This window comes from Callospermophilus lateralis, chromosome X, assembly GCF_048772815.1.
Source record: "Callospermophilus lateralis isolate mCalLat2 chromosome X, mCalLat2.hap1, whole genome shotgun sequence".
In the NCBI taxonomy this organism is placed as follows: Eukaryota; Metazoa; Chordata; class Mammalia; order Rodentia; family Sciuridae; genus Callospermophilus; species Callospermophilus lateralis.
This window is the reverse complement of record NC_135325.1, coordinates 64491494-64506540: the sequence shown is the minus strand read 5'-3', so window position 1 is coordinate 64506540 and position 15047 is coordinate 64491494. Positions and strand designations below refer to the sequence as shown.

At 32.3% G+C, this 15047-nt stretch overlaps 1 protein-coding gene across 1 annotated transcript in view; it reads right to left on the bottom strand.

Moving 5' to 3' along the window:
* LOC143638576 (uncharacterized) overlaps positions 1-15047 on the bottom strand; it is a 452770-nt gene that overhangs the window by 174376 nt on the left and 263347 nt on the right. Inside the window, exons 11-12 of the mRNA XM_077106457.1 lie at positions 13676-13690; positions 2272-2282 (exon numbers count right to left, since the gene is read on the bottom strand). Coding sequence (XP_076962572.1) covers positions 2272-2282; positions 13676-13690 — 26 coding nt within the window. The remainder of the gene's footprint in view (positions 1-2271; positions 2283-13675; positions 13691-15047) is intronic.

The following is a 15047-nucleotide window of genomic DNA, read 5'->3' as shown; positions in this document are numbered from 1 at the left end:
CTCACCATTTGCAAACTATTTGTAAATAGTACTTGACTCAGGATCATAACGAAAATGTTTTCTGGTTTATGTTACAGATTCAATAAATGTTATTTTCATTTCCTTTGCTTTACATATTTGTGTATTTTGGATCTGACTCTATGTGTACTTAGACTATTTAGGGCAAAAGATGGTGATTAATCCATGCTAACAATAATTTATCAGCAACTTATATCTTTTCCTGGCATCATTTGCCCTTCTTCCTAAATGTAGACCTTTCCTAAAAATCATTTTATACACACACACACACACACATTATATATAATATATATATATACATACACATACATATATATACACACACAAATACATATGTATATACATATATATGTAGTTGTAGTTGGACACAATACCTTTTAATTTTATTTATTTATTTATTTATTTATTATGTGGTGCTGAGGATTGAACCCAGGGCCTCACACATGCTAGGCAAGAGCTCTACTGCTGAGCCACAACTGAGCCTCACTAAATGACATTTTTAATCTTTTTTTTCCCTTATAACAAATTATGCAATCAGTAGAAAGGTAAAATTACGTTAGCAAATCTTTTTTAAAAATTCTACCATTGGCATTTATTATGACCTCATTTGTCAAAACCACACACAATAAATTGAAATTCTATAACACATTTGGTAGATTTAGGCAGAGTTTTATCACATACAGGCATATAAGGAAGTGTTAGGGCATTAGGACTTCATCTTAAACATTACTTATCTATATTACTTATTTAATTAAATAATGTCTTTCTTTAGAAATGTGGGTGTAACTCAGTGGTAAAGTGCTTGCCTGATATATACAAATCCCTGGGTTCCACCCCCACCACTGTAAAAACAAATAAATATATAAAATAAGAATAAAATGTCTGCAATTTAGTACTGATGCATATTAATTTGCCTCTTTCATGTTTTTCTAAAAAGTTCAATTCAATTAAGAGATGGAAGCATATGAGGAACGAAAATGTATAAAGTAACTCTGATATCTTAAGTATATTTACTTGTGATATATTTAAATAATGAATACAGGTACTTAAGAAAAATATGCCAGAGATAGACACTTTTATTGGACTTATTTTAAGCTCTTTAAATATGGAGTCTTTGAATTTGGTAAACTAGGTTCAAACTTTCTATAAATTAATTTATTAAATGGAAAAAATCTGGTAATAGGGTATAAATTTTGGAGCAGAACAGATGTTGTTTTAAGTATCATGGACAATAACTTTTCAGAACTTAATTTTTACTGAGGATAGCATTTTCTTAAATTAACAATAAGGCAGATATAAAAAGAATATGTCAGAGATTAAAGAAGGCAGAAAATGGATAGGCTTCTTCCTGCTTATAAAGCCTCAGCTCATCCTTTCCATTTAAATTTATTAATCCTAAATTAAATATCCTGTATTAAGAACACTCAGAATAACAGCTTTCCCTCTTTGAGTTAGTATAGAACTTTATTTTTTGTCTATACTCCTTTTTTCAGACTTGATCATCTATTACAATGTATCAATGGCCCCTGAGCCTTATTCAAATTTTAAAAACATGATTTTTTTTTGCTGACACAATTTTTTAAACAATATATCTTGATTTGAATCCATCCAGGCAAGCGTATGCTTTCTGTTTCACACTTTTAAAAACTACTTATTATTTTTTTTAATCTGGTCAGTTGAAATAATTTACAACTTCTTGGGCCCTGAAGTTATCTGAGAGTAATTGCTGATTTCAGGTTTTATATTTCTATGTAATATAAGTTACTAGTAATAAGAAGCATAATATTTTACTATTGAAATTAATGCTTTCAAATAATGCTTAACACCAAGGTAAGTAGTTCCTTTTATAATTATTGAATGAATAAGTGGTCAAAAAATTAAAGTTAAAGAAAATAAGAAGCAGAAAATGGAAGCTGAGTAAGAGCCTATGATGATCACCTCACATATGCAAATTGGGCAGTTATTTATACACCAAAGTTACCTTCACAAGAAATATAAAAAAATAGATGAACAACCACAATGCCTATTTTTAGTATAACAAAGGGAAAAAACATTATATTGAAGAAGATAGGAAGGAAAGGTTTTTCTGCATCTCCCTTACTTTAACTCAATTAAATATCCCAAAGCAGAGAAAGATGTTACCTGCTTGGGAGAGTGAGAGAGAATTAAGTCTAGGCCTTAGATTTGAACCCCAGCACCAGGCCCACCACAGTAAAACCCAGTGCTTTGCAAAGGCCCCAAATCCCCTACCACCAAGCCAATAACTGCAGACTGAGTAGCTGTAACTTAATAAGGCAAGGTGACTAACTGTAACCAGCACCCCATTGTCAAATCCGGGATAAAGATGTCACACATTGAGAACTCTTCACTTTGCAATTGCTGGTCATGATTAAGCTTAAAGTTATACTGTTGAAATATATTTAAGAAAAGTAGATGAAATAAACTATTATTTCTTGTTTCTAAATAAAAGGGGGTGTCACTTAGTGGTGGAGCATTTGCCTAGTATGTACAAGGTCCTGGGCTTGATCCCCAGCACCACACAAACAAAAAACAAATAAAAGTAAAAGATAACTATCAAATTGTGTGTTTGCCTAGATGTGGATGTAAATGGTTTCAGTTTGGAAATTTCTGAATATACTAAATTAGCCAAAAATCTTCTGAACAATATAAAACTCAGAAATCTCTTGTCCTATATGGAGAAGGGTTAATAAAAGCCTATTGATGAACAATGGAGAGACAATGAAAAAATAATCAGCATTTCTTCTCCACTTCTACTTTTCCTTTTCTGTTCATCCCTAAAATTTTAAGGTGCTGACTTTTAGAAAAGAAAGAAATAGTGGTAGAGTGGCTGGAAAGTAGAAATTATTGAAATAAAAGTATGAGATAATTGGAAAAGTGTTCCATGGAAATGTTAGAAGGAAAAAGTCAAAAACTTAGCTGTGTTGCAAGAAGGGGAAAGAATATACTGTGTGAGTATACTAGCAAGTATATTGTGTGATTTAGTAAAAATTGAGGTAGAGCGTTTATAATTGGCAAATATCAAATTGGCAGTTAGCTACAAATACATTTTAGAGAATTATGAAAATCAAAGTGATGTATTAGTTTATACTATCTAATTTACAATAAATGAAAGAAAACCACCATTTTCCATGGAAGAATCTCTTTCAAAGTAGTCTTAAATAAGATATCCATGAGTTAGGAAACTTCTAACATGGCTAACAATAACTTTTCCCTCATTGTATTTATGTGCTTGGGTAATTATCACACTTTCACTTATTTATAATGAATAGAATATGACAAAATTACAGAATGTCGCTTCTTAGATTAGGTTCTTAGATTAGGTTCCACCGACTATGACTTTCATCTTGCTTGTCCCAGCATGTTTGCTTGCTTGATTTCTCTAATGGAATTCAAAAACATATACAGAGTTTCTTATGGCTTGAAACTATGGGAAGCATCCAACTACAGCTAGCAAGGGACTGAGACCCTGTATTAAAATTTAATGTTTGAATACAGCTAGAAAAATATAGTAAGCCAATTCAGTGTCTTGTCTTTCTGGTACATAGATGACCATTAATAGCTGTGCCACCACAGGATGAAAGGGAAGAACTTTGGAATCTTCAGCCCATTTTAAGACCCCAGTTCTTATTTATGAGGTTTCTGCCCACTTGATGTAATCACATCCCAGAGGCCCCACCTCCTGATATCATCACATTAGAGATGAGGTTTCAAAATATGCATTTTGGGGAAACATAAACATTCATTACATGGTATGCTGATAATGGATGAGGCTATGGATATGAGGGGAGAGGATGAATAGGATATCTCTGTTCCTTCTTTTCAATATTGCTATGAACCTAAGACTGCTTTAATAAAATAGCCTTTTATAAAAAGACAAATGTATAAAGCAATAATACTTAATGTTGGTTGGCTCAGAAAGTGCAAAGTATAGTATTTATGAAGTAAGAATATGGAGAGAAGGAATTTATGTAGTAATATGTTTTGTATACTATTGAAGTTAATTGCCAGACATAGTGGTAACTCACCTGTAATCCCAGTTACTAGAGGATCCAAAGCTGGGAATTTCAGAATTGCCAGTTAACTTAATTCTCATTCAGATAGGTGAACCACAGAAGCAATTCCTGAGGATAATACCAAGCAACCAGCAAAGAACCTCACACATACACAATGGCATTACACCCCACAAAGGGGGTTACAGAGGAGGAAGGTGGGTGTGGTTGGAGGAAGTGGTTCATCAGAGGTCTGGCTATGGGGTATATATTTTGTATTTTGAGAGTGGAGACTCTCTGCTTCCTGATGACTGTGATATGAGCTGCTTCCCTCTGCCACTCTCTCTTGCCATAATGTTCAGCCTCACCTCGAGACCTGAGGAGTGGAGCCAGCCTTCTATGGACTAAGACTTCTGAAACCATGAGCCCTCAAATAACCTCTTCCTCTTCTATAATTGTGCTGGTCAGGTCCCTTAGGCACAGCAGCAAAAAAACTTACTAAAATAATAATCTTCAATAACTAACTTCTCTACATAATTAAGAACATGAGTACAATTTTATATATAGATTAGAGAAACTGTGGAGAACATTTTCAAATGTATTTTTTTACCCTTATAAGATTCATTAGTATGTGGCTTTGCTATGAAATGATTGCAGTTAATAACGTTTAGTATCTTCTCTCAAAGGGGTGCTGATCCTGAAAACAGTAGATACATGCTAAGTGGGAGTGTGAATACTTGGATATTTACCCAAGAAGTTCACTAATAATCCCTTGCATAAAAGTAGAAGATATAATCATCCCAGCAGATGGGTGGAAATACAAACAATATGAAAATACAAAGGAATAAACCATCCTAAATAGCCTGAAGTACTTCAACAAGTGATCCCATTGACACCACAGTGGAGGAAAAGTGGGAAAGGTAATTTATAAAGTTCATTGTTAAAATGTTAAAAGAGCTAAAAGAAAACATAAGGAAAGAACTTAGAGATAATATACAGGAAGTGAACTATAATTTCACTAAAGTGATACAGATTCTGAAAAAGAAATCCTGGAAATGAAAAAATCAATAAGTCAAACTAAAAACTCAGTGGAAAGCATCACCAATAGATTAAAGCACTTTTAAGACTATATTCTCAGGCCCTGGAGACAAAGTATGTTAGGTTAAAGATAAAGTTTATACTAAAGAAAAGATGTTAAGAGACCAGGTGCAGAGTGTTCAAGAAATCTGGTATATAATTAAGAGAAAAAATGTAAGAATAGTTGATCTAGATGAAACTAGAAGCAATGCACAAACTAAAGCAATGCACATTTTCTTTTTTTAATATTTTGTTTTAGTTGTAATTAGATATAATATCTGTATTTTATTTTTATGTGGTGCTGGGGATTGAACTCAGCACCCAGCAAGTGTTAGGACAGCACTCCACTGCTGAGCTACAACCTCAGTACCCCTGCAATGCATATTTTCAATGAAATACATTCAGTAAACTTCCAAACATTAGGAATAAGATTGAAATCCAAATATAAGACGTGTTTAAAACCCCCAAATGCCAGATCAAAAAAGATTCTCTCTAAGATGCATTATAATTAAAATGCTTAATACAGTGAATTATCATAGAATTTTAAAAGATGCAAGAGAAAATGGCAGATCGCATTTATAGGAAAATCTACTAAGACTTCAACTCATTTCTCAGTTCAGAACCAAAAAGGCAGTAGGGCTTGGCATAATATATACCAAATCCTGAATAAAAATGGGTTCCAACAAACATTACTATATCCAGCAAAGTTATCCTTCAGCATTTAAGATAAAATAAACAACTTCCATGATCAACAAAAACTAAAAGAATTAGTAAATATTACTGTAATACAAATTATGCTAAACATTTTACACAAAAGATATGAAAAATAAGAATCAGAGACAGCAAAGGGATGAGTGTCACTAGAATAATAGTCTTTTAAATGAGAATTGAATCTAAATTAATCATTAAAAATAAATAAAAATGGCAGCCAATAAAAATCATCTCTCCATAATAACATTGATTGTAAATGATTTAAACTATTCAATCAAAGAAATTTATTGCCAGAATGAATTAAAAAAAAAAAAAGACCTGAGTATATGTGGTTTTTCAGAAATTCACCCTACAGTCAAAGACATCCACAGGATGAAAGTAAAAAGATAGAAAAATATGTACTATGCAAATGGATAACAACAACAAGCAGAGGGTTATAGACTATTTTATCCTTCAACAACCAATATCACTTTCATCTCAGCAGCACAAGAAACTTTCCATAATACAGATTGTATTTTAGGGCACAAGGCAAGTGCTAGTTAGCAAAGATAAAAATAGAGAACATCTTTCATCCTATGAAGTACTCCTGGAATGAAATTAGAAAGTAACAATAAGATAAAAATATCCATTTTATCTTCTGGAGATTAAAAAATACACTTTGAATGAGAAATTGATCATAGAAGAAATCAGGAGAGAAATAAATTATTTTACACACAGGGAAACAGACATATAACATCTTTGAAGCAGTATGAAGACAGTTTGAAAAAGAAAGTTTATAACACTGAGTTTTTACAGTAACAAAATAGAAAGATCCCAAATAAATAATTGAATGCTACACCTCAAGGCCCTAGAAAAAGAACAACCTAATTCCAAAATCAGTAGAAGACTGAAAATAATTACAAAGCGAAGCAAAATAAAATAAATAAATTTGAGAAAAAAATTAAAAAGATTAATAAAGAAAGAATTGGTTCTTTGAAAAGATAAACAAGACTGATAAACCCTTAGCCAAACTAATGAAAAGAAACAGAGAAGATCCAAATCAACAAAAGTAGAGACATGAAAGGATACATGACCACAGAAGCTCTTGAAATCCAGAGCCTCGTTAGAAAGTATTTTGAAAATTTATATGTTAGAAAGATGAAAAATATAGAAGATATGGATAAATTTCTAGACATATGTGACTTACCAAATTTATCAAGGGAGATACAGAAGACCTAAACAGACCAATACCAAGCAACGAGACTGAAGCAGTGATTAAAACCCTTCCAACATTAGGCATGGTGGTGCACACCTTGAATCCCAGTGGCTAAGGAGACTTGCAGGAGAGTAGTGAGTTCAAAGTAAGACTCAGAAACTTAGCAAGGCAGTAAGCAACTTAGTAAGACCCTGTCTCTAAAATTAAAATATAAAAAGGGCTGGGGATGTAGGTCAGTGCTTAAGCACCCCTGGGCTCAATCCCTGGTACCAAAAAACTAAGAAACAAGCAAGCAAAATAATAATAATAATAATAATAATAATAAAACCCTTCCAACAAATAAAAGCCCAGAACCAGATGCATTCTCAGCCACATTCAAAGAGACCTTTAAAGAAGGAAACGTAAATCTTTCTCAAACTATTTCATTAAATAGAGAGGGAGCACTATTAAACAAATCTGAGATGGAAACTTGAATATCCACATATAGAAGAATAAAACTAGAACCCTATCTATCATCCTGCACCAATGCCATTTGATATCTGAAATGGATATCAAAATCGGGCAAAGGCACATCAAGGACAAAAAAACTTCAGACCAATATCCCTGATGAACATGGATGGAAAAATATTCAACAAAATGTTGACAAACGGCTTTCATAAACACATTAAAAACATAGTAAACCATGGGGGATTTATCCCAGTTATTCAAGTTTAGTTCAATATGCACAAATCAATAAATATAATTCACCACCGAAATTTTAGGAAATGAATCACATAATCCTATCTGTAGATGCAGAGACCACTCAATGAGAACCAGTCAATATTGGTGTTAAAAACACCAGAGAAACTAAGTATGGACGAAATTTACTCCAGATTTTGAGGGCTGCATAAAAGAAATGCAAGGTGAACTTCATACTCATTGGAAAAAACCTGAAAGCATTTCTCTTAAAATCAGGAAAAGACCAGGGTGTCCACTCTTACCACTATTATTCAACATAGTTCTTGCAACTCTAGACAGAGCAATCAGGTAAGGGAAATAAATTAATGGAATACAAACAGAAAAAAAAACTGGATTTGAATTATCTCTGATTTTTGATGATCTGATCCTATATCAAGAACCCAAAATACTCCACCAAAAACCTTTTAAAGCTGATGTTCAAATCAGCAATGTGGCAGGATACAAGATAAATAAATCAAAAGTGTAGCTGTACTTTAATAATTAATCTGCTAAGAAAGAAATCAGGAAAACAATTTCATTCACAACAACCTAAAAAATGCATTGGAATAAATCTAACCAATGAGTTGAAAGAGTTCTACAATGAAAAATAAAGAACACTGAAGAAAATAATTGAAGAAGACACGAGAATATTGAAATCCCTTCCATTGTTATCGCAAAGACAATTAATATTGTCAAAAAGGTCATACTACCAAAAGCTTTTTACATATGAAATCCTCATCAAAATACCAATGACATTCTTCACAAAACTGGAAAAATAGCCCTAAAATTCAAATGGAAGAAAAAAAGATCCAAAATAGCCAAAGCAATCCTGAGAAGAAGATTGATGCAGAAGGCACCACAATACCTTATCTCAAATAATACTACAGAGCTAAAGTAACAAAAACAGCATGGTATTAGGATCAAAACAGACATGATGACAAATTGAATAGAATAGAAAACTCAGAGACAAATCCACATAGATGCAGTTGTCTATTCTTGAAAATGGTGCCAAAAACATAAGTTGAAGAAAGATAGCCTTTTAAACAAATAGGAGATGGAAACTTGAATATCCACATATAGAAGAATAAAACTAGAATCCTATCTATCATCCTGCACCAAAGACAACTCAAAGTGGACCAAAGAACTAAGAATTACACCAGAAACTTTGCAACAAGTAGAAAAAAAATAGTCAACACTCTATCATGTTGGTGCAGGTGCTGACTTCCTTAACAAAGCCTGTAAAGCTCAATGAGTAAAATCACGAATAAATAATTGAAATGTCATCAAATTAAAAAGCATCTGCACAGAAAAGGAAACAATGGAGAACATGAAGGGGGAGCCCACATAATTGGAGAAGGTCTTTGCCACCTGCTTCTCTGACAGGGGATTAAATATAGAATATATAAAGAACTCAAAAAACCTAACACTAAAAACCAAATAAATGAGTTAATAAATAGGCAAAAGAACTAAGCACTTTTTTTGTGGTGGAGTACCAGGGATTGAACTCAGTGGCACCCAACCACTGAGCCACATTCCTAGCCCCATTTTATATTTTATTTAGAGACAGGGTGTCTCACTGAGTTGCCTATCACCTCACATTTGCTGAGGCTGGTTTTGAACTCACTGACCTCCTGTCTCAGCTTCCCTAATCAACACTTCTAAAAAGAATTACAAATGCCTAACAAATACATGATAAAATATTTAATATTCCCAGCAATCAGGGAAATGAAAATCAAATCTACTTTGAGATTTCATCTCATTCTAGTTAAAATGGCAACCATCAAGAATACAAAAATTGTGGCATTTATACACGATGGAGTATTACGCAGCACTAAAAAATGACAAAATCATGGAATTTGCAGGGAAATGGATGGCATTAGAGCAGATTATGCTAAGTGAAGCTAGCCAATCCCTCAAAAACAAATGCCAAATGTCTTCTTTGATATAATGAGAGCAACTAAGAACAGAGCAGGGAGGAAGAGCAGGAGGAAAAGATTAACATTAAACAGAGATATGAGGTGGGAGGGAAAGGGAGAGAAAAGGGAAATTGCATGGAAATGGAGGGAGACCCTCATTGTTATACAAAATTACATATAAGAGGTTGTGAGGGGAATGGGAAAAAAAAACAAGGAGAGAAATGAATTACAGTAGATGGGGTAGAGAGAGAAGATAGGAGGGGAGGGAAGGGGGGATAGTAGAGGATAGGAAAGGTAGCAGAATATAACAGTTACTAATATGGCATTATGTAAAAATGTGGATGTGTAACCGATGTGAGTCTGCAATCTGTATTTGGGGTAAAAATGGGAGTTCATAACCCACTTGAATCTAATGTATGAAATATGATATGTCAAGAGCTTTGTAATGTTTTGAACAACCAATAAAAAAAAGAGTCACACAAAAAATAAATTTTGGTGAGGATGATGGGAAAAAGGTGCAATTGTACATTGTTGTTGGGATGTAAATTAGTAGAACCGGTTTGAAAACCACTATGGAAATTCCTCAAAATACTAGAAATAGAACCACTATATGATCCAACTATTCCCCTCCTCGGTATTTATCCAAAAGAACTAAAATCAGCATTGATATATTGATATAGTCATTTCAGTGTTAATAGCAGTGCAATTTACAATTGCCAAGTTTTGGAGCCAGCAAAGATGCCTGTCAACAGACAAATGGATAAAGAAACCATGGTATATACACACAATGGAGTTTTATTTACCCATGAAGAAAATTAAAATTTTGCAATTCACTGGTAAATGAATGGAATTGGAGAACACCATGCTAAGTTAAATATGCTGGGTCTAGAAATTCAAGGATAAAATGTTTTCTTCCAAATGTGGAAACTAGATTGAAATACAAAAAAAAAAAAAAAAAAAAAGAATGGATGAATCCCATGAAAACAAAGGGAGATCAGTGGAGTAGAGGAAAGAGACTTAAGTGGAGGGAGGGGGGTCAGGAAAAGAGATCATCACTGGAATGAAATTGAGTAATTATGCTTTGTACATATATTAGTATGCCACAGTGAATTTCACCTTCATGTTTATCTATAAAGAACTAACTTAAAAAACTATATACAAATGGAAGGAAGATGACTAGGGGAAGGGGAACAGGGGGAAAGAGCAGAAGAGGGAAATAGGAACACTGGGGACTTAAGTGGAGTGAATCATATTCCATGCATATATGATTATGTCAAATTAAACTCCAATGTTATGCATAACTATAATATCCTATAAGATCATGAAGACTTAGAAATTCTAAACTTATAAACACTAAACAAAAGAATACCAGAATATATGAAGGAAATATCAAAATTAAAGGAAGAAATAGTAAATTCAATAATAATATTTGGAGATTTCAATACCCCATTTCTTAATAGTTGATAGAGCAAAGAGGCAGAAGATAAAAACAGATCTAGACGCTGTGAGCATTATAAAATAATATTACTTAAAAAATATCCATAGAAAAGTATATCCAACAACAGAAAAATACACATTATATTCATTCATCCAAGAAACATTTTTCAGGAGAAATCATGTTAGGTTGAAAAATAATCTCAATAAACTTTAAAGATTGGCATTATGCAACATATATTCCCTAACTACAATGAAATAAAATTAGAAATCAATAATGAAGGGATGTTTGAGAAATAGACATATAACTGAAAATTTAAAAAAACACACTCCTAAATAAGCAATGTGTCTCAGAGAAAATACAAGGAGAAATTAGAAAATACTTGCAATGGAATTAAAATGAAAATATAATAAAACTCATGGGATACAACTAAAATAATGGATGAAAATTTGTGGCTATAAACACTCATGTGAAAAGTAGAGGAAAGGACATCCATTTATCACAGGTCAGGAAACAACATTTGTAAAATATCAGTGTTCCTCAAACTGATCTAAATTTTCAATTGAATCCCCATACAAATTCCAGATGACTTATATTTTTTGCAGAAATTGACAATCTTATCCCAAAATTATGTGGTAATGCAAGGGATACAAAGGAGTCAAAAATATCTGGAAGAGTAAGACCAATATTACAGGACTAAAACCTCCTGATTTTAAAACTTACTGTAAAGTACAGTTATCAAGACAAGACAGTATTTTACAAGAATAGGGATAGATATATGAATTAATGGAATAGTATCTAGAGTCCAGAAATAAACTCATATTCAGGACAACACATTTAAGTGGAGCAAAGAATATTTTTAAAAAATACTGCTGAGTCAATTGGATATACACATGAAAATGAATGAATTTGGATCTCTTCCCTAGCCTTACACAAAAAGAACTCAAAATGGTTCACAGAGATTTTTATAAGAAGCAAAAAATACAAAGGCAAAGCTTTTCTATTTATTTTAACAAAAACAGAAATGACATCAAAAATACATAAAATGAAGTTGAACAAAGTTTGAAAATTGTGTTTCAGAAAACATTATCAGGAGGTGACAATACAATTTAAAGTATAGGAGAAAATGTTTGCATATTTAATATCTTATTTAGGATTTGTATCTATATAATACAAAGAAAGGTTACAACTCAATAATAAAAGGATAACCTAATTTCAAAATAAGCAAAGGATCTAAATGGATATTTCTACAAATATGCAAAGGCCAATAAAAACGTAAAATGATGCCTAATATACAAATCAAAACCACACTGTGATAGCAATTCACAAGTACTAGGCAGGCTATAATCCAAATAACACACAATAACAAGTTTTGCTGGTGAGAATTTAAAATGGTGCAGCCACTTTGGAATGGAGTCTGTTAGTTCTTTGAGTGATCAGACATGGAGCATATGATCCAACATTTCCATGCCTGGCATATACCCAAGAACAGTGAAAAGTTATGTGCACAGAAAACGTGCACTTGACTGTTCATAGCTGTATTAATGGATACATGTAGTATATCCAAATATTATTTGAAAATAAAAAGGAATGAAATAAAGATACATTCTATACCTCAAATGAATCATGAAAACGTGTTAAGTAAAAGAAGCTAAATACAAAAGGCCACATATTATTTCATTATATTTACATGAAATATCCAGAATCTTTAGTGACAAAAAGTAGATTACTGTTTGCCAGGGACTGGAAGAATGATGGAATGGATAATGATTAATATAGTAATGGGATTTCTTTTGGGGGTGATGAAAGTAACTCAAAATTGATTGTGGAGATGTTTGCAGAACTCTGAGGATCAGAAAAGCACCAAGTTGTATATTTTAATTGATTAATTATGTGGTTATAAAATTATATTCAATAAAATTAAGTACTGTGTTCCTTAAGTTTTATATTTCAATAAAGATTATATAATTTATTTAGTTTAGCTTTATTTAAATCTCAAGAGCTGAAAAGTGGCTCCAACTAGATTCCATAGAAACTCTCCAGATATTGTTTTGCAAAATAATTGAGATATATATTATTAAATTTAAAAAAATACAATAGTTCTAGTATTTTGGAAGGAATATAATAGAGACATGTTGGCTTAAGTTCTACCTACTAAAAAAATGAAGGAAAACACTGAACACAAAATACAATTTACATACAATTTCCTATCTATAACTCCATTGCCTTATGAATTTTCACTTTTAATTTTATGGATTCAGTCAGTGACCTGCATGTAAGCTTTTAGACTCCAGATCCATTCCTCTTCCTGTTTTAAAATGATTTATTTTCTTCCTCCACCAATACCTCAAGTCCTGCCTCCTCTGTGATGCTACAAGGACTTTGGCACACATTTGGGGCGAAATACTTAGTATTGTATCCTTAATGAATCTTGCTTAATAACTTTTTGTTTATACTTTCAGGGACATTGCAAACTTTTTTATATTTTCTATTTTGTGCCTTTCTCGTTGTTTAGTGTACAGCAGGAAGTGGTATTACAATAATAGTACTAACTATACTAAAGTTAAAATTTTCTATGAAGGAATGTATGTATTACAGATGAAAGGGATGGCTTTATGGGGCTAGATAATTGCTAGATGGCATCACTAGTAGGAAAGTATAATGAGGTATATAAAATTTCGAAGGGAATACCCAGATGGCTGAAGAATGGCTAAGAAAATGGTTTTCAATGAATTACTTTCATAATAGGAGCACACAATAAGTACTTTAGGCTAGGGTCACTCTTAGATTCAATATTATTAAAATTTATTTCTATGTTGTTGCTAAAGATTTGTGGAAAACCGCATTTAGCTTGCAAATGACATAATTATGTATTGAGATGATGTACCTTGGAGAACAGAATGAGCATAAAATATATATGGTACATGAGAGATTCATTCTAAGAAAATATGATATTTAGGGAAGATATTTGTTGGAAAACATAGAAGTGATGGAACAGAATAACAAAGTATGAACTTACAAGGTAAAATATGATATACACATATGAAATTAATATATCCGAGAGTCACAATGAACAAACATTCATAATACATAAAACTACACATTCAAGTTCATCAATTGTACTATAATGCATGGAAATCATGCAAGAAAGTCATTCCCTTAGCAATTCTTAAAGCTTTATAAAATTTCTGAACCTAATTCTGCATAGTACCAACTAATGGCTAAAATATTGAAAACAAAACCATAAAGGAAACTGAGACATTATGGGGAGAGATTAATATATATATATATATGTGTGTGTGTGTGTGTGTGTGTGTGTGTGTGTGTGTGTGTATAGATAAAGAGTGATTTACTGATCTTCCATATCATTAAGAACAAAAGTAAAAAGAATATAGGTTCTGGAGTAATTGATTAATTTACTCATTCATTCCTTAAATAATGTCAAAGAAACTTGTTTTGAAATGGTAGTTTTGCAATGTACCATCTCTTCTGTTTTCTAACTTGATCAAAAAGGGTATTAGCATGTACTCCATAGTGTTACTATGGGGACAAAATCAGTATGATACGCAAAGCCATCACATATGAAAGCCTTCTTTCAAGCAGGCAATGAGTTACAAACTCAAATTTTAGAGACCAAGAAAATTTATGTAAGGGTATAAACTTGTCATACTAGGAAACAGTAGGAACTCTAAAATGCTAAAAGTTCATGTTCCATTCTTCAAGGGGTAAGCAGTATTCCAACACATTGAAGCTATAAAGAAATGAGTGCCCAGTGTTGTTCAGCATTCAGATTTTTCAAAGTGAACTGGTTTAGTCTCTTTAACCTACCTCATATTTTTATATTAAAACTCCATTCACATATGGAATTTCAGTAACAAAAATCCTTAAAGATTTTCCTTCTTTGATAAACACATTGAAGAAGGATAAATGCAATTATTAAATCATAATTGTTGTTGTTGTTCTTTTTT